Below are 23,486 nucleotides of genomic sequence, written 5' to 3'. Positions count from 1 at the left end.
ATCGTCCAGATATCCCAAGACCGCGATGCCCTGTGCCCGCAACAGGCGCCAAGACTTTGGTAAAGACCCTTGGAGCCAAAGCGAGACCGGAAGGGAACGCCACAAACTGGTAATGATCCTCCGCGATAGCAAAGCGGAGGTACCTCGGATGGCCCTCGAAAATGGGGATGTGCAGATACGCATCCTTCAGGTCTATGGAAGCCAGGAACTCTCAAAGATTCAGGGAGTCCACCACTGAACGGAGTGACTCCATGCGGAATTTTTGAACGCGCACGAAGCGGTTCAGCGCTTTTAAGTCCAGAATCGGACGCACTTTGCCCTCCTTTGTGGGCACAGTGAACAGATTTGAGTAATAACCCCGAAACCTGTCCCGATGAGGCACCGGGACAATCACCCCCTGAGCGAGAAGATCTACACCGCCTGATGCAGGTCCTGTAACCCCTGTAGCCCTGGGGTCAAATGAAGATTTGAGGGAAAGAATCTGTTTGCCGGCCGTGAAAGAAATTCGATCTTGTACCCTGACCGAATGATTTCCTGAACCCACCTGCCCGTGATTAGGAGCAGCCAAGGTTGTAGTTAATCGCACAAACGGGTGAGGGCGCCCCTTCAGGCAGAGGCGGACTGAGCCGCCGCCCGGCCTGGCCGGATTTTTGTTTGCCAAACCAGGGCTTTTTCTGGCTACCTTGGCCCTTGAAGGGTTTTCCCTTGTTTTCCGCGCCCTGAAGGCACGAAAGGACCCTTGAGTAGGTTTAAAGGACGGGCCCCGCTTACCGCGGAAAAACTTGCCCTTGGGATTCTGGGGGAGCAGAGTGCTCTTACCCTCAGTGACACCTTTAACCAATTCGTCCAAGGATTCCCCAAAAAGGCGAGACCCCGCATAGGGGATGTCAGCCACCGTCTTCCTGGACTTTTGGTCAGCCGACCAGCATTTTAACCAGATTAATCGACGGTTAACCACAGCGACACTGGACAGGCGTATCGCCAATGGGGCCTCATTCAGAGCCGCATCGCACAAATACATGACCCCACGATGAATCTGCTCCACCATGTCCACAGTAGTGGGAGGGGCAGAGTCGGCCATGAGGGTGTGTTTGAGCACCTTGGTCCAATCCGCCACAGCCTGAGCCACCATTACAGAGGCAAAAATAGGCTTGAGCATGGAACCCGCCACCGTGTAGACATGGCGGGCAAGAGACTCCAGTCTCCTATCAGTAGGATCCCTAAACACCGGGGAGTCCTCAGTAGGTAACAGGGTAGACATGTTCAACCTGGCCACCGTGTGATCCACTTGAGAAGGCACATACCAGCGCGCAGCCGTAGTAGCCGCAAAAGGGTAGAGAAGTTGAAACTTCTTAGGCACCACGAAGGTGTGCTTAAAATTACGCCATAGCTCAGTCACCTTATGGTGAAATTCTGCGGGGCAAGGAAAAACCTGCGCTGTCTTGCGGGTCCTGTGTGTTCCAAAAGAGGACACAACGACCGGAGGAGTGGGCTCATCCTCCAAATGTAGTGTTTCCTTCACTGCTAGGATCAACTCATCCATAGCTGCGCGTTCCTCGGGCGACCCAGGGGGGGGGGGGGGGGATTCATCCACCCCTGCGACCTCCCCCTCCCCCTCAGACTCTTGCGGGTCCTGAGAAGAGCGAGACCCTGAAAGAGCCACGCTACCTACAGCAACCATGTCACACTCAGAATCAGAAGAAAAGGAAATCCTAGGCCTTTTCCTAGCAGCACGTTCAGACATCAACACATCCATTTTTGACACCAAAGTTGCCACAATAGTAGCCAAATCAGTCTGGTTAGAGGATGCAGTAGACCCTGAATCCCCCACCAAAGCTGGCGGGAATTTGCTGTCCTGGGATTCCATATTAGAAAAGTTTTTTTTTTGAACCTGGCCCTTTAAGTGCGCTGTGGACCCCTCCCCAGCACACCGCTATAAGACTGTGATACACAGAGCCCCCGCAGGGATAAAACTGACCAGGAAAAGCACACAAGGCAAGGCAGGAAAAAGAACAGCAGGACAGAACCCCACAAAGTGTTACCAGTGCCTTCGGACTCTCCTGTGAGAAAGGAGGAAGTGATGTCACCGCTGGAGGCAGAACCAGACTGCAGGCCAAGGGAAAATGGATGCCTATGTAAACTAATGGGAGGCTTCTGCAAGACGGCCGCCGACATGTGCTCGGAACGATCGCACTGCCACACACAAGATGGCGCCGTAAGGCGCGAAAATACACTACATAGCATGTAGGGCAGCCAGTCCGTGAGGAGGTCCCAGCTTGCATCACAAGTAGCTATTGTGGAGGTAACACCCATCTGTAGCGAGGTTTGTGGGGCCAACAAACTGGGGCAGGGAGTGAGCCGGAGGCTGAGGTGTTGGTAACCCAGGGTGAGCAGGCCTGCAGTGCTGCAGGTGAAACCTCTTTACCTATGAAGGGGACGGATATTGCCTCATCTCCGGCTGGTAATGGGGCTGAGGTTGTTGCAGCCGAGTTGGTGCAGGTTCCCCTGTGATATCAGGTTCTGTGGTGACCCCTGGTTTAGGTGTGCCTAAAACTCAGTTGAAGAGGCCAGTGGTCCCCCCTGCTATGCCCACACTACCTCCTTGCCTGTAATAAATAATCTTGGTGAAGTTTCCTTACCATCTCCAATGCAGTTGATGGCAGAGGGTCCGGAAGCGATGGATGTCGCTGAAACAGGCAAGCAGGAGAAACTGGAGAGCTTGCTGGGCCCCGCTGCTTCATTTCCCAGTGTTGCTGAAGTGCAGGGTTTGGCTGCTGATAATCAGTGTGGTGTGGAAGGCCCTAAAATGGCAGCCGTGGCGACACGGCGTCCTGTGTGCCGGTCACTTCCGGGTTTCGCACTTCCGGTCTGGACCGGAAGTGACGTCAGGAGCGATTATAGAGATGCATGGAGGGCCGGAAGTGACGTCAGGAGTGATCATAGAGATGCCTGGAGGACCGGAAAGTGCTGCGGAAAATCTGAACTGGACTGCAAAAGATGTAGGAAGCCTGGACAGAGCTGTAAACATTGTGGAAAACCCAAACAGAACTGTAAATAGCGTGGATGGGGAGAGTGATGTGATAATATCAGGAAATGTGTCCCTTCAGCCTGGCCAAGTCACTGATCGGTCAGGACTGTGTTATGGGGGTCCTCCAGACTGACTGTCCGGTTTGTGACTGCATTAGGCAACTGGAGGAACCACAGGTGTCAGTAGGTGAAGGGTCACCTGCTGGGTGCAAGGATGCCGCCGCCTATGGTTGGCCTGCAGACTGGGGGACCTTAGCTGAAAATGCGGGGTCCCTGGTTGATGGGGCGGCTGACCAAGGTGAAGGGCAGACACAGTTCTCCATATTCAGAACCATAGGGATGTCCCCAAGCAGTGTTAAACATGAGGGGTGGGACAAAAAAAATATCAAAGGCAAAACACAAAAGCCAACTAGGCCAACAGGAGCTCAAAAAAAAACAACTGAAGTTAAATCTGAATACACCCCCAAAGAGGGAACAGACCCTCTAAACAGCATCCTGCAAAACCTTGCGGCCAAAGGAAGCATCGCAGATCCTAACAAGTCCAATTTGTAGAACTTTTGAAAGTGTGCACCAACGACTAAGTGTCCGCCTCGAAAATCTGCGCCACTGACGCCTGACGTCAGAAGGCCCAAAAAGCATGAAGCACCCAACTAGAGTGCACCGTTACAGGTAAAGGAGGAACCTGACTCTTGATAGAAAAGGCCAGAGTCACCATCTGTCAGATCCATGTGAAAATGGTCACAGAAGAAGCGGACAGCCCTTTTCTTGGCCCATACGTGATCACAAATAGTGAGTCTGACCCCCGAAAAAAGACTCCGTGGCTGCCAGATACACCCGGATCGCATGAACCACATCCAGTCCATGCAACGCAAATTCCTTATGATTGGGCCTTGGACACAGGGAAGGCAACACAATGTTTTCATGCAAATGAAAGGCAGAGACCACCTTAGGAAGGAACGACGGACGTGGGCAAAGAACCACCCTATCTTTGTGAACCACCAGATAGGGCGTACAACAAGATAATGTTGCCAGTTCAAACACCCTGCGAGCAGAAGTAATAGCCACCAAAAAGGCCACCTTCTGAGACAGCATAATCAGGGGAATCTGCGGAATTTCTTCAAAGGGAGGCTTCTGGAGAACTGAAAGCGCCAAGTTCAAATCCCACGGCGGTAGAGGTGATCGCACCGGAGTAGTCAGATGTCGAACCCCTTAAATAAAAGTATGCACCAAGGAGTGCGTAGCCAGGGGTCGCTGAAAGAAGAACGCTGAAGGAAGATCAAAAATCCGAGCCACCAAAAAAAGAATGGGGGTGAACACTGATCGACCCACACCATAAAATGTACGCTTTCCACATACAATGATAAATCTTCCTAGGAGTTAGACTTCCTAGCCTTCAGCAGTGTTGGAATTACCAACCTCAGTACCTGGCTTTCAACAGCCAGGTTGTCAAAGCCAGGGACTGCAAAGCAGGATAGAAGATCGGCCCTTGGGACCAACAGATCCTCCCTGAGAGCCAGTCTCCAAGGGACCTCGGCGACCAATCCCACCAGGAAGGCGTACCAAGATCGGCAAGGCCAGTCCGGAGCCACTAGAATGACCAGAATCCCTTCAGCCTCAAACCTGTGCAATAGCCGTGGCAGAAGCTTGAGAGGAGAGAAGGCATACATCAGATGATACTGGCCCCACGTCCAACACCTGCCGACTGAGATATAGTCCCCCTGCAGGTTTTCCACTCCTGGAATGTGTATGGCGGAGAGAGCCGGAACAAAGTGTTCTGCCCACCGGAGGATGTCGGCGACTTCCAGGGCTGCCAACACACTCTTTGTTGTGCCACAGCCGTGGCATTGTCAGACTGGATCTATACTGGGAGCCCCCTAGAGCCGATCTGTCCAGTGATCCAGGCACAGCCTGAGCACCCCGAAGTTCCAAGACATTGCTCGGTAGTCTGGACTTCTCCAGCGCCCAACAACCCTGAGCGGAGCTCAATCCCAGGACACCTCCCCACCCGGATAGACTGGCATCCATGGTGACCACTGTCCAACAGAGGGGGGAGAAAGGATTTGCCCTGCCAAGGAGCTGGAGATTGAAGCCACCAGACCAGGGATCCCCGGTTTCCCGGCTCAGCCAAACCTAATTGTCCAGAGACCTCGGACACTTGTCCCATTTCACCAGGATCTCCCTTTGAAGGGACCTAGTATAGAACTGTGCAAACGGAATGGCCTCGAAGGTAGACACCACCAAACTTCTCCAGGATATGTATAGTAATCTCCACATCGTCCAGCAAGGCAGCAGAAGACTCCGCTCGCAAGAAGAGGTCGTCCTGGTAGCCAGTACCGCTATCCCGGCTGACGTAGCAATGCCAGAACCGAGGCCAACACTTTTGTGAAGACCCAAGGAGTGGAGGCAAGACCAAAGGGTAACGCCATGAACTGATAGTGCTCCACTCCCACAGCAAAACAGAGGAAGCGCTGGTGTCTGGCACAGATTGGAATATGCAGGTAAGCATCCTTGATGTCGATAGAGGCAAGAAAATCCCCCTGATATAGGGATGCCACCACCTTGTGAATAGATTCCATTATGAACAGTGACAATCCCCCCCCTAAAGCAAGAGGTGCTGAAGTTCCCCTTTTGTATATGTGGGACTCAAAGCCCTGTTCACATCTGTGCGGTGTACTTTAGGTGCATTGAACCCTATATAATGTGCAATTTGATGAAAAAATTATCAAATATACAGTAATCTGCATTTTTTTTTTTTTTTTTTTTTGCGTGCATAAAACATATACGAATACTATACTGGTGCCAACACTTACCTGCTAACGTCTGTATGATGCTCTAGCAGGTACTCCATAACTTTTTTAAATTGACTCAGATTCAACCGGTTGGGGATAAAGACTGGGAGCTCAGACGATAGCTCAAGTTTCGGATACACACCCCATTCCTATGTGCACATAAGCAAGAAATCACTTAATCCAAAGTATATTTGCTTAAACTTTTCACTGGCAAAACATTGCAAATAGCAGCATAATGTACTAAGAGGTACTTGGGTACTGTAGTTAATACTGCAATAATAAAAATTCTAATCCATAGAGTACATTACACCATTTTGAAGAACTGAACTCTGGAATTTATGTCCCAAAAAAGGCTAATTTCCACTAGCATCACTTTCTGAAGAGCGATTCTCTGTGAATTGCCTTTCAGATGATGTTTGAAAGGTAGCAAGGTTGTCCCCTCCTGTTTTATCTCATAGAGTCCTGCACCGCTGCGCACATTGCGAGTGAATTGGGATCATTTTTGCGGAAGTGTAAACATACATCTACTGCCTTTGCAGGTAGAGGGCAATAACTAATCACCAGTATTAATCTAATGATCTCCCTGCAGCTGTTCTGTTTCTCTGTGTGGAGGTGGCCATCTAGGTAGAGGTAGCGCTTTGCTTCTTCATGTCAGAGCCTCCAGCAAGGAAAGCAGTGAGAATTTTCTTTGGTTTTTTTTGAGGAATTTAAGACAGGGTTAATCTGTACATGCACAATTAACATTTCCAAATGGTCCCTATGACATAATAAATCTTCACTTTTTGAGTTTAGGTCCACTTTAACCACTTCAGCCCCAGAAGGTTTACCCCCCTTCATGGCCAGCCCATTATTTGTGATATGGCACTGCATTACTTTAACTGACAATTGCGCAGCCGTGCAAAGCTGTACCCAAATAAAATTTACATCCTTTTTTTCCCTACAAATAGAGCTTTCTTTTGGTGGTATTTGATCACATCTGCGGTTTTTATTTTATGCATTATAAAAAAAAAAAAAAAAAAACAATTTAAAAAAAACAAAACAAAACTGGATATCTGTTTTACTGTAAAATCCTTTTCTCTGAGGTTCACTGACAGACACAGCTTAAATTTTTCAGACCATTGGGCTTATGCTCTCAGTCTTTAGGAGTAGGACTAGGAAGAAACCTTTTCGTTACGCCCCTGGGGCAGTCCCAGAGGGCATACCATCACTTCCTGCTGTAGGATACCAGTTTGGAACAAGCAGTGTCAGAAGAACAAATAACTCAACCCCAACAGAGGGGCAGGTGCTGTGTCTGTCATTGAACCGCAGAGAAAAGGATTTTACGGTAAGACAAAAAACTGTATTTTTGTAAGACTTACCGTAAAATACTTTTCTCTGATTTCATCGTCAGACACAGCTCCATCTCTTCAGAGACCATAGGGTTATGCTCCTTCAATCAGGAATAGGCACTAGGCAGGAAAAAAGCTTAACCACGCCTATGGGGCTGTCCCTGCAGGCATAACCCCACACATCAGAGTTGCAAGCAGTGTTCAGAATACAAAAAACCCCATTCACTCAGAAGTAGAGGGGCGGGTGATGCGTCTGTCGAACTTCAGAGAAAAGGATTTTATGGTAAGTTCTTACAAAATCCATTTTCTATATCATTCATCAACAGACGCAGCTCCATCTCTTCAGAGACTACAAGGATGTCCCAAAGCAGTATATTCATGAGGGGTGGGAAGACAATGCAAAGAAGCCATAATTCCCCAAAGGCTAAACTTAGCCAACCAGGTAACATCGAGCTCAACCAGGAACAACATGAGCTCACCCAGAAAAAACATACACCCTCAGAGAGAAACAAAAAATACTAGATTTTGTAAGAACTTACTGTAAAATCCTTTTCTCTGAAGATCGACAGACGCAGCTCTGCTTAATCATAGACTATAGGGTTATGCTCTGCCCACTAGGGATAGACACTAGGCAGAAAAAAGGCTTGTCCACACCTACAGGGGCTGTCCCAGTAGGCATAACCCCTCAGGCTCTGCTATACTCAAACAATTGTGTTGCAAACAGTGACAGAAAAAGACCCCATAACTCAAAAGTAGAGGGGCGGGTGCTGCGTCTGTTGATGAACTTCAGAGAAAAGGATTTTACATCCAAAGAATGTAAAGCATACTCCTTAGGATGCCAAGGTTTAGGGCAAAGGGAAGGCAGTACATTGTCTTAATTTAAATGAAAATCAGAAAGCACCTTACGAAGGAACGACTGATTAGGTCGAAGTACCACCTTATCTCTGTGAACCACCAGATAAGGTGAGCGGCAAGACAATGCCACCAATTCAGATACTCTGCGGGCAGAAGTGATCGCCACCAAGAAGGCAACCTTCTGAGACAAAGCAAGCAGCGAAATCTCCCAAATTTTCACAAAAGGAGGCTTTTGAAGAATAGACAGCACCAAATTGAGATCCCATGGTGGCAACGGGTATCGCTGCGTAGGCGCTAAATGGCACACACCTTGAATAAACGTCCGGATAAGGGTGTGCATGGCTAATGGGTGTTGAAAATAGATAGCCAAGACCAAACCTTGGCCTTTGATAATACCCAAGGCCAACCGCTGTTCAACCCCGTTCTGAAGAAAAGCCAAAACCCTGGCCAATCTTATGAGGTCTTCCTACCAAGACCGACGAGGCCAGTCTGGAGCCACCAAAATGATAGGAATGTTTTCCACCTCTATCCTGCGCAGAAGACGTGGCAAAAGTTTCAACGGGGAAAATGCATAAATCAGCCGATACTGACCCCCAAGGAGCCACCAGGGCGTCTGTGGCGTCGGCCAGAGCCTCTCGAGACCTGGCTACGAATCTCTGCACCTTCTTGTTGAGGCGGAGGGCAAACAGATCGACCTCGGGGGTCCCCCACTGAACACACAGTAGGTGAAACACCTCTTGGTGTATGGACCACTCCCCTTGATCCAACACCTGACGACTCAGGTAATCCGCCTGACAGTTTTTCACACCTGGGATGTGTACAGCAGAGAGAGCTGGAACAAATCTTTCTGCCCAAGTCAGAATCTCGGCCACGTCCTTGGCATCCAGGACACTCCTGGTGCCCCCCTGGTGATTGATGTAAGCCACAGTTGTAGCGTTGTCTGATTGAACCTGAACTAGACAATCGCGTAGGCGAGTCGTCCAATGACTCAGACAAAATTTGATAGTTCTGAGTTCTAAAACATTGTTTAGGAAGTTTTGACTCTTCCACCGTCCAGGTACCCTGAGCACAGAGCTTCCCCAGCAGCCCGTCAGGTTGGCATCCGTGGTTACAACCGTCCAGAACAACAGAAGGAAGGTCTTGCTGTGGTATAGTGCTGGAGACTGCATCCACCACAACAGAGCAGACTTGGTGTTGTGGCTCAACAGAATCAAGGAGTCCAAGGACTTCGGATCCTTGTTCCGCTTTACCAGAATCTCCCTCTGCAAGGGTCTTGTATGGAACTGAGCAAACAGAACCGCTTTGAAGGTTGACACCATCAGACCCAAAGCTTGCATGCAAACTTGAGGGAAGACCGCTTGTTGTCCAACAAAGACTGAATTGCCCCCTGCAACTTTTGTAGCTTCCCGGTGGGGAGGAAAACCCTCGCCAAGGCTGAATCCAGAGTCAGGCCTAGCTACTCCAGTCTCAGGAATGGGGTCAATGCAATTTTTTTTAAATTGATGTTTCAACCGCACTCTTGTAGAGTTCGGACAGTGACCTCCAGATTCTCAACCAGAACCGAATGAGAGTCCGCTCTCAACAGGGGATCGTCCAGGTATACCAGTACCGCAATCCCCCTCCGGTGCAGCAATGCTAACACCGGAGCCAGAACCTTGGTAAACACCCTGGGAGCGAAAGCGAGACCAAAAGGGTAATGCCACAAATTGATAATGCTGCTCTGCTACCGCAAAGCGAAGAAACCGCTGGTGTCCAGCATAGATAGGGATGTGTACATAAGCGTGCGTCCTTGATATCTATGGAGGCTAAGAAATCTCCCTGATGTTGAGACGCCACTACCATATGACGCCGTAGAGACGCCACTACCACACAAAGCGGTTCAGGGCTTTAAGATCTAGGGTGGGGTGCACCTTGCCTTCTTTTCTGGGCATGGTGAACAGGTTTGAATAAAACCCCAGAAATTTTTCTGAAGCTGGAACCGGCACAATCACCCCTTGTGAGGACAATAGAAGATTGGACGGGAAGAACCTCTCTCTTGGGCGAGACCGGAATTCGATTTTGAATCCAAATTCAATTTGTGAACCCATTTGTCCTAAATCAAGGAAGTCTACGGTTCCCGGGAGAATCAAAGACATCCCCCCCACCCCAGACTCGGGTGAGAGCGCCCTTTCATGCAGACGACAGACGAGGGCTTGTCTGCGGGTCCAGATTTGCCGCCCTTGGTCTTACCGGGCCATGGCTTCTTGTCCCCCCCCCCCCCGAAGATCTAAACAGACAACCTTTTTCCTGTGACACGGAGGCATGAAAAAGACATTTATAAGAAGTAAAGGAAGGCCCCCGCCTAGGGCGTGGCACCTTGCCTTTAGAGGAAGGGGGCAGATTAGTGCTCTTACCCTCCGTGATACCTTTGATCAACTCATCCAGAGAGGCTCCAAATAGCTTTTCCCCCGTAAAAGGAAGATCAGCAACAGCTTTTTTAGAAGCCTGATCAGCCGACCAGCATTTCATGCCATGTCAGGCGTCTAATAGCAAACCCCACTGCGGAAATCCTGGCCACCAATAAGGCTAAGTCCAGGGACGCATCACACATGAACACCAGGGCTTGGACCCACTGGTCAAATAGTTCCAGAACTGCAGGGGGGAAGCTGTGTCGTTTCCAAATGACTCTTCAGCAACTTCACCCATTCAGTAGCAGTCTGTGCTATGAGAACGTTCACAAAGTTAGCTTTTAACATGTGACCCGTCACCACATGTACATGGCGGGATAAGGATTCCACCCGTCTATCCGCGGGATCCAAAAAGGTGAGCGACTCTTTCACCAGCACCACAATCGCTTTATTCAACATGGCCACCGGGGAATTCCCCTTCGGTGGTACAGCCCACCTGGAATCCACCACCTCCGCAAAGGGATAACGGCGTGCAAAACGCTTAGACACCACCAGCATGTGCTTAATGCGTCGCCATTGTTCATCCACAATAGAGTGAAACAAGTCAGGACAAGGAAATACTTTACCTGATTTGCGATTTTTTTCAGGAGCCAAAAGACACCTGCGTACCTGGGGGTTCATCGGCTATTTTAAGAGTTTCCCACACAGAAACGATAAAATTATCCACCAAGGGGCGTTCTCACGCAACAGTGGAGGAGGACAGGTCCTTCTCACTGTCAGATTATGAAGACACCGACCCCTCAGGGTGGTCTGCATCTGCGGCAACCATATCTGTGTCAGAATCCGAAGATCCTGCAAATGGAAGGGAGGAGGGAGAACGTTTGCGGCTAGCAGCACCTGAACAAACAGACTGTACTTTTGACATCAGGCTTTGCAGAAAAAACACAATCTCTGGCTGCAACTGAGAGCCAGAGGGTCCTGTAGTCATCACCAGGGGGTCTGCAGGTGATATTTTATCCTCCATTTGCAACCCAAAAATTTTTTTTCCGCGCACTGTCTATTTAAGACCGTGAAAAAGGCGGTCTCCCCGTTATTACTGCGGACCCCAAAAACCTGAGCAATGTCTAAATATAGCAGAGCAGGAGAGGAAAACCTACAGGGGATCCCCAGAAACTTACCAGCTCCAGATAAAAACGTGCAGTCCTGGTCAGTGTCAAAACGAAAGTAACACAGAAGAAACAGGAAGAGGAAGCAACTCTGCCTCAAGCATAGAAAAAAAAAATGTACTGCATGCCATTTCCGCCTACGGACCACAAGAAAATGGCTGCTATACATTCTCAATGGGGAATTCCAGAAAATGGCTGCCCATACAAAGTAATTGTAACACAGAAGTCATGAACCATGGCAAAATGGCGCCCACTCCATGCACGCCATGCGGTCTCTGGGACCCCCAAAAGGGGTCCCAGAACAAAAGGCAACTAAGGGTCCCCATTCAAGGACCCCCCCCCCCGCAAATGTGTGCCGAAAACCGGACGCATTATTACCCCTCCCCCAATGGTGAAAACCCACAAGGGAGGAAGCAAGGGGTATGCCAATTAGGCTTTCGGGGTGCCAGGGAACCCCTAAGGTTAGACCATTCTATTTCACCCCACCACCTCCAGGGTTAGTGAGGGGAAATGCTACCAAACCGCAGTACCTGTGCAACACTCCCAAACAGATCACCTCAGACCTGGGATGGGGGTGCCGTTAGCCAAGGGGGGGCTGAGACTCAGGGCGTTCCAGGTCGTTTGCGTCCCGGCGAGATGATCCACTCGCAGGCTCGTCCCCCATCCATCGGGGCACTGTCGTGGTGAGGTCTAGTACTGGACTATAACCTGATCACGCTCGTAGGCCAGGTTGGGAGACCTTAAGGATCTATATTATCCAGTGTGAAAACCACAGCCGGCTGTTGCTTGTAGCTCCTCTGGATCTTGGTCCTCAGGAACTAACTCGAAAAAAAAAATAAAATAAATAAACTTTCCCTGTTACAGCTAAGACCGAAGTCCCAGCAGGGAACTAGGTCCTATGTTAGTAGGCAGAAAAAAAAAACTGAGTATAACAGTGCCTGAGGGGTTATGCCTGCTGGGACAGCCCCTGTAGACGTGGACAAGCCTTTTTCCCGCCTAATGCCTATTCCTAGTGGTAGGAGCATAACCCTATAGTCTATGATTAAGCAGAGCTGCATCTGTTGATGAATGATAGAGAAAAAGTTTCTCTTCAAACAGCAGCCTGCAAAATCTTGCGCCCAAAATGAGCATTCCAAAATGCCAACACATCAACTTTGTAGAATTTTGTGAAAGTATGCACAGGTGACCAAGTTGCCGTCGTGCACACTTTCAGCACTGATGCCTGATGGCCAAGGGCAAATCCCCAAGAGGCATTCAGCGCCCTAGTAGAATGTGCCTTCACCGGGAAAGGAAGAACCTGACCCTTCAGTGAATAACCGTGAACAACCGTCTGCCTGATCCATCTGGACGCAGCCAAACCTTTCAGAGGTCCTTCGGTAAGGACAGAGTCAGTTTTCCTGAAAGATTCAGTAGCCGCCAGGTAAACTCTAATGGCCTGAACCACATCTAAAGAATGCAAGGCAATTTCCTTAGGATGCTTGGGCTTAGGACAGATGGAAATCAGAAACCACCTTAGGAAGTACCACTTTATCTCTGTGGAACACCAGATAAGGTGAGCGGCATGACAACACCACCAATTCAGTCACTCTGCGAGCAGAAGTGATAACCACCAAGAAGGCAACCTTCTGGGACAAAGAAGGCAGAGAAATCTCCCGAATGTTCTCAAAGGAAGGTTTTTGAAGAACAGACAAGTGAGATCTCACGGCGGTAGCAGGGACCGTCTGAGGTGCCATATGGCATACCTCCTGTATAAAGGTACGATTTAGGGCATGCGTAGCCAACAGCGGTTGGAAATATATAGACAAAGCCGACACTTGGTCTTTGATAGTGCCCAAAGCCAACCGCTGTTCAACTCCTTTCTGCAGGAAGGCCAAAACCCTAGCGATCGAAAACAAGCAAGGGTGCACCTTCAGCGACTCACACCATTAAATGTACGATTTCCACGTACGACGATAGATGTTCCTGGAAGTCAACTTCCTAGCATTCAAAAGTGTAAGAATTACAGAATCAGAAAGACCTCTATCCCTCAACACCTGGCTTTCAACAGCCATGCCATTAAAGCCAGCGACTATAAAGCAGGCTGGAAGATCAGCCCTAGAGAGAGCAGATCTTCTCTGAGAGGAAGCCTCCAAGGAGCATCGGCGACCAACCTTACCAGATCTACGTACCAAGACCGGCGAGGCCAGTCTGGGGCCACCAGAACCCTTAGATATCAGATTTTGCAAAAAAAATGCAATTTAGGCTGGGACTGTGACCCAGAGGGTTCCACAGTCGCTCCCAGGGGGTCTTCAGATGAAAATTTATCCTGGGACTCCATGTTACACTGATTTAAAAAATAGAGCAGTGTCCCCTTAACAATGACCAAAACGCGATCCCACCGCGATTACAGTGGACCCTCAATCCCTGACTAATAGATCTAATAGCAAAGTGGATGAGGCAAAAACTACAGGGAACCCCAGAAAAACGTTGCCAGACTGTTCAGGAGATTGTCAGCATGTGCTTTTGAAAAAACAAAAGTCACACTGACTTCACAGGAAGAAAAAAAAGGCACTCTGCCTCTACATTTAAAAAAGCCATGCCGCACGCTTGTCCAGCTAGTGGAACTCAGTAAAATGGCCACTCAATGCATTCACAATGGGGAACTATAGAAAATGGCTGCCCATGCAATACAATGGGAACAGAAACATACATGATCCACAGCAAAATAGCGGCCCCCACGGCGCACCATGAGGTCTCCAGGACCCAGAAACAGGGGTCCCAGAACAGTAGGCATCGGAAGGTTCCCAAACAAGGACCCCATTAAGACAAGCCTCACCCACCACAGCAATGCCACAACAGCCGCAACATTACTGCCCCCACCCAAGGTAAACCGCTAGGGGTAAGGGAATCAGTGCTGAGGGGTATACAGGCCCAGTCCTCAGAGGCAAGTGGAACAGAGGGAGCCCCTTCGGCCTGACTATTCTGGGGGGGGGACCCAAAGTCCACCCTGAGACCGTCAGAGGTTTTGAGGGGACAATCTACTCACCATACCAGGTGGGCGCCACACCGAAACAGAACACCCCCCACCCGAGATGGGGGTGCTGTCAGCCAGGGGAAAGCTGCGACTCAGGGCATCCTGTTATGGAAATTGTATTATTATTTGGGTGGACATTATTTTAAAGGATGTTTTTAGTTAAATTGCCATTATGTCTCCCAATGTCAGTTTACTGGTAATCGCTATGTACAGCGAATATGGCTTTAACTGGCATTGAGGAAAGACCTGTAATTGTGGAAACCTTCCATTAAATGGAGTTTGCGTGCTACTTGTTGTCTGATCATCCCTATCGGTGGTTCGGTGGTGCCGGTCCGGATCTATGGCAGTGCAAGGCGAACTCCACCGCACAAACGTATATCAGCCAGTCGGGGCCCGGTATTCACTGACGAAGATAGGTTTGTGATGTGGAATTCTTATCGTTTTGATAATATCTGCCTTTTTGCCATGATTAATGGCTGGTAGATTTCAATTATGCCTGATCCGCATGATTGAAATAGTGCTGCTATTGTCCTTTGCAGATAAAGTCTCATTCACTGGAACAGTAGCATGATCACTATCAAATACGGATTTTATGAACTATATTATATAGGATTCATTCTAACAAGTTAGGACGGGAGAGCATGCATGTGAATTGGCATGGCCAAGTCCATGAGAATCCACAATAGTGTTTGGCAGCCATGTTTAGTAATAGTGCTTGGTTTCGTTTTCACTTGACAGTTGGAATCTCATGCACACCGCTGTGTTTCTCCATAAACATACTCTCCTTTCCTATTGTACTTTTGAAAGTATACATATCTGATTGGTTGTGTTAACGCCACCAGCCTTGTAACCCTTTTTTCTCGGACTATAAATAAGAATTCTTCAGTTGGTATCGATTTGTCACAGCGTGCGCCTGTTTCCTTTTGTCGCCGAGCGCTTGGATTTCTTTATACAAAAGAGCTGTACATTGTGCTTTTCAGTACAAGGGATTTAATGGTGCTTGGCACGTATTAATATCCACAAGTGCGCTTTTCAGCGCAGCAAAGTTTTCAGCACACCTGCTCCAAATCCCATTAATTTCCATAACAGTAATGGCGAGCCAGAAAGTTCTAACTGAAGGTTTCTAACACCACAGCGGAAAAAAAACAGGGGAGTGATTCGGGTCTAGTGCAACAGGCCATCCGTTTGTGGTAAGACACTTCATTTCAGTTTTTGAAAATTTGTTGCTTTTAGACCAAAGCTTACTTTCTTTGTCCACTGTGGAATTTAGAAACCCCGCTTAGCAAAAGACCTTTTTATTTCTGCAGCTTTCGCTCTTTTGTATAACGATGGGGTATTTTGTATTCTTGTTTGTGGCTGGGGATAGGTCTATTAATTGGGGAAGAATCCTGTATATTTTCTACAAGGTTCCCAGTTAATAGAACCGAATATGGGGTTGTGATATATGTGTTAACTTTTCCTTTTAGCATCTCTGTTGTAATATCAGTTTTGTTTGATAGGATAGCAATAGATTATCAGTCGGCGTTGGCGGCAGATACCGCGTTTTAGTATAACAATCGGTTTGTGTAAGTGCTGGAACTGGTTCTTAGCGGCAACTTACTTATTAAACCGGTGGTTGTTTTAGATGCTGAAGTTTGAGTTGAGCATAGACATCTCAGTTTTGTACTGAGTTTCAGTTTTAAGTGTTGCTCAGCTGAAAGTCAGCATTCCGTGAGGATAGTTATGGTTTACACTATATTTTGAATACGGTTGATCGTAAATCCTGCTTTTCCTGTTTTTAGTATCATCTTTTTGTTTTTATACCAAGAAACACGTGTTTGCTCAACCTTTTTGTTTTTGCATATTTCTTTGTTTCCATTTTTGGGATTTCTAAACATTTTTCTCTTTTTTGTTTAAAAGGGCAACTTTGTTATAGAGCTATTATGTGATTTTTTTTTGTACTGTATTTCAGTTTTAAAGTGTGGTTTCTTAATTTGAATTTAAATTCAGCATCTAGAGAGTTTTTTACAGGATCATTGCGGTTGTTTTTCTAGCTAACCTTTGCTCGTCTTTTTGTTCAAATTTAGCATATATATATATATATCCAACCCATCTGTTTTTATGTCTGTTTTTTAGGGGTAACTATTTCGTTTTATAACTGTTCTCAGTTTTTTGTAAGCATTTGTGTTTAAGCGGTTTTTGTAGTGTATTTTGTCCCATTTTTGTTAAAACTAAATTTTTTAATGATAGACTACAGTGTGGAGTGTGACAGATCCATTCTTATATTGGATTCAGTTTTAGGGTTTGTTCTGTGCCGAGTAGCAGTTATTTCTCACAGAGGTAGTGTTTTCAATACTGCAGGTTGGATTTTAGGTAGAGAGGTTTTACCTTCCAGTGTGCAATCAGTAACTGGCATCTCAACTTAATTTTTTAATGTAACATCAAGGATTAGACTGTAGTCAAGGTTTGTATAGGGAGGATTTCATTGTTCTTTCAGGGTGGTTTGGCTGCACGGGTTAGGTCGAAAGGAACGTGTGTACTTTGAGTTGTCTACGTGAAATAGGTGATAGCGACACGCTTGTTTCATTCATTAGAAGTAGAAAACTGCACTCCGACTTGAAGATGAATAAAAATATATTTATTGAAGAATTCAAAAATCCATAGTTGACAAAAATGTCAGAGACAGAGGACAAGACATAGTTGACGCGTTTCACGATATTAAATAAGCTTAATCATAACTAAGTTAGTTCTTAGTTATGATTAAGCAAATTTAATTTCATGAAACGCGTCAACTATGTCTTGTCTCCTGTCTCTGATATTTTTGTCAACTATGGATTTTTGGATTGTTCAACAAATATATTTTTATTCATCTTCATAAAAAGAAAAGAAAAATGGGACTTTAAATGAGGTGGGTACCGTAGGCCATAAATACTGCATTTTATTTTGTCATACAATACACAGTAGACAGGATCAAACAGTAAAAAATACAAAAAGTATACATATAGGTCAATAGCAGTATAAATTGCATATTGGTACATAAACATCTTGAGGCTCAATACATTTCGTGAGATTCGACTCACTTCAAGAGCAGATGCATTTTTGGTCTAAAAAATATAATACAACATAGTATCAAAATACAATGCAGTAAACAGAATTTTTGTAAAATCTTACTGTCCTCTGACAGTCGCCGCCCACTCATACAGTCTTCACCAATGGGTATTGACCTCTTATCCATAGGAGCAAGCTAGGCATAAGACTTGTTAAAAACAAAGTAATTTACATAGACACACCTATGGAGGCTGTCCCACTGGTCCAATACCCCCCTGCTATCAGCCATCCCAACTCAGTTTGGTAGCAAGCAGTTAAAGTCCTTAAGGCACTGCCGCACACAGAACTTTGCGGCCAAAGGAGGCATCTGCTGATGCCAGAACATCAAGTTTGTAGAATTTTGAAAAGGCGTGCACAGACGACCAAGTCGCAGCCTTGCACACCTGGACCACCGAAGCCTGATGCCGGAAAGGCCCAGGACGCACTCACCGCTCTGGTAGAGTGCGCCTTGACAGGGAAGGGCGGTACCCGTTCCTTAATCGAATAGGTCTGCACAATCGTGTTTGATCCATTTTGAAATGGTCGACACAGACGCAGCCATACCTTTCCGAGGTCTCTACGGAAGGACAAAAAGTGAATCCGACTTCCGAAAGGATTCAGTGGACGACAGGTAAACCCTGATCGCCCAGACAACATCCAAGGAATGTAAGGCAAACTCCTTAGGATGTTTAGGATTCGCACAAAGTGAAGGCAAAACAATGTCCTCATTGAGGTGAAAATCAGAAACCACCTTTGGAAGGAAGGACTGGTTGGGTCGCAAGACCACCTTATCCCTATGAACCACCAGGTAAGGGGAGCGGCAAGACAAGGCCGCCAACTCCGACACTCTGCGAGCAGAAGCGATCGCCACCAGAAAGGCAAACTTTTTAGATAGCAGAGGTAACGAGATTTCCCTCATGTTTTCAAACGGGGAACGTTGTAACACGGAAAGAACCAAGTTCAAGTCCCATGGACGTAAAGGCTCCCTTCTAGAAGGGCCAAGTGACGCACACCTTGAATGAAGGTGCGAATCAAGGAATTAGACGCCACAGGGCGCTAAAAAAGAACAGCCAGTGCAGAAACCTGGCCCATAATCGTAGCCAACGCAAGACGCTGGTCCACACCAGATTGGAGGAAAGCCAACACTCTCGCCACCGAGTAGGAACAAGGAGAGAAACCCCTGGACTCACACCAGGCAAAATAAGCTTTCCAAGTTCGTTAATAAATTTTACCAGACGAGGCTTTTCTAGCCTTGATTAAAGTGGGAATGACCTCTGAGGAGAGGCCCCTGTCTCTCAGGACCTGGCTTTCAACAGCCATGCCGTTAAAGCCAGCGATTGTAAAGCAGGATGGAAGATCGGACCCTGAGACAGCAGATCTTTCCGCATTGGCAGCCGCCATGGAGGCTCGACGGCCAGGTGAACGATGTCCGCGTACCAGGACCAGCGTGGCCAGTCCGGCGCCACCAGAATCCCCATTGTTGGTTCCGAGGCTAACCTGCGAAGGAACCTGGACAACAATTGAATCGGAGGAAAGGCATAGATCAGACGATACTGATGCCAGGGCACCACCAGTGCATCCGAGGCGTCTGCCAGAGGATCGCACGTTCTTGCCACAAACCTTTCCACCTTGTGGTTTAGCCAAGACGCCAACAGATCCACATCCGGGGATCCCCACTTCGCACACAGCATTTGAAACACCTCCGGGTGTAGGGACCATTCCCCCCTGGTCCAGGGTCTGGCGGCTCAGATAATTGGCCTGCCAATTCTCCACACCCAGAATGTGAACTGCCGATATCACCGGGACATGAGTCTCGGCCCAAGACAGAATACTGGTCACTTCCTGGGCCGCCCGGGCACTTCTGGTGCCCCCTTGGTGGTTGATGTATGCCACCGCAGTGGCATTGTCCGTCTGTACCCGTACAGGACGGCCCTGAAGACGATCCGACCAATGGAGCAGGCACAGCCTGATCGCTCGCAATTCCAATATGTTTATCAGAATAGGTTGCCCAGGACGCCACCCCAGCCCGACAGGCTGGCATCTGTGGTAATCACCGTCCATAGTAACGGCCGGGAGGATTTCCCTTCCGACACAGCTGGGGACTGAAGCCACCACAAGAGATCCATTCTGGTTTGGCGGCTCAGAGACACTCTCACGTCCAAGGACTGAGGTAGTCTGTCCCATCTGGCCAGGATCTCCGCTTGAAGAGAACGTTTGTGAAACTGTGCAAATGGTATCGCCTCGAAGGCCGATACCATCAACCCCAGGGACCGCATACAGGTCCTGAGTGACGAGGATTCGTTGTCCCTGAGGAACCTGACCTCAGACTGTAGGGTCCGGAGCTTGTCCTCCGGCAAGAACACCTTTGCTTGAGCAGAGTCCAGAACCATTTCCAAATACGGGAGACAAACTGAAAGAGACAAGGTTGACTTCTGAACGTTGATCGTCCAACCGAACTCCTAGAGCGTCTGGACCGTAGTGGACAGATCGCGCAGCAGGCTCGTACTGGCACTCGATCGTAACAGGAGATCGTCCAGATAACCCAAGACCGCAATGCCCTGCGCCCGCAGCAGTCCCAGAACAGGCGCCAACACTTTGGTTAAGACCCTTGGGGCCGAAGCGAGACTGAAAGGTAACGCCACGAACTGATAGGGGTGTAAAGACGCATTCCTTTAGGTCGATAGAAGACAGGAAATCTCCCAGGCTCAGGGAGGCCACCACCGAGCGGAGCGATTCCATGCGGAATTTTCGAACGCGCACAAAGCGGTTCAGAGCTTTCAAGTCCAGAATCGGATGCACTTTGCCCTCCTTTCTGGGCACAGTGAACAGATTTGAGTAAAACCCCCGAAACCTGTCCCGATGAGGCACCGGGACAATCACCCCCTGAGCGAGGAGATCCTACACCGCTTGATGCAGGTCTTGTAACCGCCCTGGGGTCAAATTAAGATTTGAGGGAAAGAATCTATCTGTCGGCCGTGAAAGAAATTCGATCTTGTATCCTGATCGAACGATTTTCTGAACACACCTGTCCTGAACTCGGAGCAGCCAAGGTTGGAGGAAACCGCGCAAACGTCCCCCCACCCCTGAAATGGGTGAGGGCGCCCCTTCAGGCAGAGGCGGACTGGGCCGCTGCACCAGCTTGGCCGGATTTTTGTTTGCCGGCCCAGGGCTTTCTCTGGCCACCCTGGCCCTTGAAGGGTTTCCCCTTGTACTGCGACTTGAAGGCACGAAAGGAACCCTGATTAGGTTTAAAGGCGGGACCCCGCTTACCGCAGAAAAACTTGCCCTTAGGATTCTGGGGCAGCAGTGTACTCTTGCCCCCAGTGACTCCCCTAACCAATTCATCCAGGGATTCCCCAAAAAGGCGAGACCCCGCATAGGGAATGTCAACCACCGCCTTCCTAGATTTCTGGTCAGTCGACCAGCTCTGCAACCATATCAGCCGACGGTTAAGCACCGCGACACTGGACAGGCGCGCAGCTAAAAGGGGCCTCATTTAAGGCCACATCACACAAATACATGACCCCTTGACAAATCTGGTCCACCATCTCCACGGTAGCAGGAGGGGTCGAATCAGCCACAAGTGTGCGTCTGAGCACCTTGGTCCAATCCGCCACAGCCTGAGCCGCCATGACAGAGGCGAAAATAGGCCTGAGCATGGAACCCACCACCACATAGGTGCGAACACATAGCCTGCGAAACGCTCGACGGCGGGCTGGGATTCCATCTGATCCTCTGTCCTGGATAACCAGGACGACCAGTCCGATTCCCAGCTCCGCAAACTCCATCTTCATCCAAAGATCCGACTAACTAAAAGCTGACAAAATAAACAGCAAGCAAAGCAAAGAAAAAAATGACACTTTTCAGAAAATAAAATTATAAAATGGAAGAAGAAGGTTGAGACTGTAGCCCCAGCACAGGGAAGCCTGACTACTCCTGAACTAGGCAGAAGACAAACTGAGTTGAGATGGCTATTGAAGGAGGGGTATTGGACCAGTGGGACAGCCGCCATGGGTGTGTCTATGGAAATGCTTTTGTTTTAACAAGTCTTTTGCTTAGCTACTCCTAAGGAGAGGAAGTCAATACCCCATTGGTGAAGATTGTATGAGTGGGCGGCGACTTTCAGAGGACGTAAGAGAAAACTGAAATTTTGTAAAATCTTATCAGTAAAATTCCTTTCTCTGAGTCCTCCGACAGTCACCGCCACCTCTAAGTCATCACTGTTGGGTATTGAATTCCCATCCGCAGGAATAGCTAGGCATATAGACTTAGTCCAAAGACAAAAGGCATTAGCATATACACACCCATGGGGGCTGTCCCATCTGGTCAATACCCCCCCTGCATAACCACTCCCAACTCAGTTTGGTAGCATAGCAGTAGGTAATAAGAACCCCAAAAGAGGGGCGGGGGCGGCGACTGTCGGAGGGCTCAGAGAAAGGAATTTTACAGGTAAGATTTTACAAAAATTCCGTTTTCTCTTACGTCCTCCGGCAGTCGCCGCCACCTCTAAGTCATCACTGTTGGGATGTCCCAAAGCAGTATAGACATGAGGGGTGGGAGACGCAACCGTAGAAAAGGCAACGCAGTACCCACATCAGAGAAAGGAATCTTACATGCACCGTAAGAAAACCAACTGGGCAACAGAAAAAAACAATGCTCAACAGGAGCAACAGCCCAGGAAAGCAAATGCCAACAGCCAGGGACCCAGAAAAAACACAAGGGTCCATCATGGCACTGCCGCACTGAGAACTGTGCGGCCAAAGGAAGCATCAGCCGATGCCCGAACGTCTACTTTCTATAATTGGAAAAAGTGTGCACCGACGACCAAGTCGCAGCCATGCACACCTGGGCCACCGAGGCCCTATGCCAATAGGCCCAGGACGCACTCACAGATCTGGTAGAGTGCGCCTTAACAGGGAAGGGCGGAACCCGTTCCTTCAAGGCGTAAGCCTGTTTAATGGTCTGTCTGATCCATTTGGCAATAGTGACTGCAGAAGCAGCCATGCCCTTCCGAGGTCCCTCAGGAAGGACAAAGAGGGAATCCGTCTTCCGAAAGGACTCCGTAGACGACAGGTAAACCCTGATCGCCCTGACAACATCCAAGGAATGAAGAGCAACCTCCTTAGGATGCTTAGGCTTCGTACAAAGCGAAGGCAGGACAATGTCCTCATTAATGTGGAACTCAGAGACCACCTTAGGAAGAAAGGAGGGATGCAGACGCAAAACCACCTTATCCCAGTGAATCACCAAGTACGGAGAACGGCAAGATAACGCTGTCAGTTCAGACACCCTGCGAGCCGAAGTGATCGCCACCAAAAAGGCAACCTTCTTAGACAGCAGAGGCAACAATATTTCCCGAATGTTTTCAAAGGGAGCACGCTGTAAGACGGACAGAACCAAGTTCAAGTCCCATGGAGGTAAAGGCTCCTTCCTGGGAGGAGCCAAATGTCGCACACCTTGAATGAAGGTGCGAACCAGAGAGTGAGACGCCACAGGGCGTTGAAAAAGAATAGCCAGTGCGGACACCTGGCCTTTGATCGTGGCCAGCGCCAGGCGCTGGTCCACCCCAGACTGGAGGAAGGCCAACACTCTGGACACCGAGTACGAGCGAGGGGAGAACCCCCTGGACTCACACCAGGCGAAATAAGCCTTCCATGTACGGCAATAGATTTTACCAGAGGAGGATTTCCTAGCCTTGATTAGGGTAGGGATAACCTCCGGGGAGAGACCCTTGTCCTTCAAGACCTGGGTCTCAACAGCCAGGCCGTTAAAGCCAGCGACTGTAAAGCAGGATGGAAGATCGGACCCTGAGACAGGAGATCTTCCCGCAGAGGCAGACGCCACGGAGGCGCCAC

The 23,486-nt window shown here is 48.6% G+C and overlaps 1 protein-coding gene across 1 annotated transcript in view; it reads right to left on the bottom strand.

Moving 5' to 3' along the window:
* RBM44 (RNA binding motif protein 44) overlaps positions 1-23,486 on the bottom strand; it is a gene marked incomplete at its 5' end in the record, with an annotated part of 455,780 nt that overhangs the window by 108,148 nt on the left and 324,146 nt on the right. The window contains one exon of the mRNA XM_082260160.1: positions 5,838-5,965. Coding sequence (XP_082116286.1) covers positions 5,838-5,965 — 128 coding nt within the window. The remainder of the gene's footprint in view (positions 1-5,837; positions 5,966-23,486) is intronic.

The sequence above is a fragment of the Pelophylax lessonae genome, assembly GCF_965119305.1.
Source record: "Pelophylax lessonae genome assembly, chromosome: 6".
In the NCBI taxonomy this organism is placed as follows: Eukaryota; Metazoa; Chordata; class Amphibia; order Anura; family Ranidae; genus Pelophylax; species Pelophylax lessonae.
This window is presented reverse-complemented; position numbering and strand designations above follow the sequence as displayed.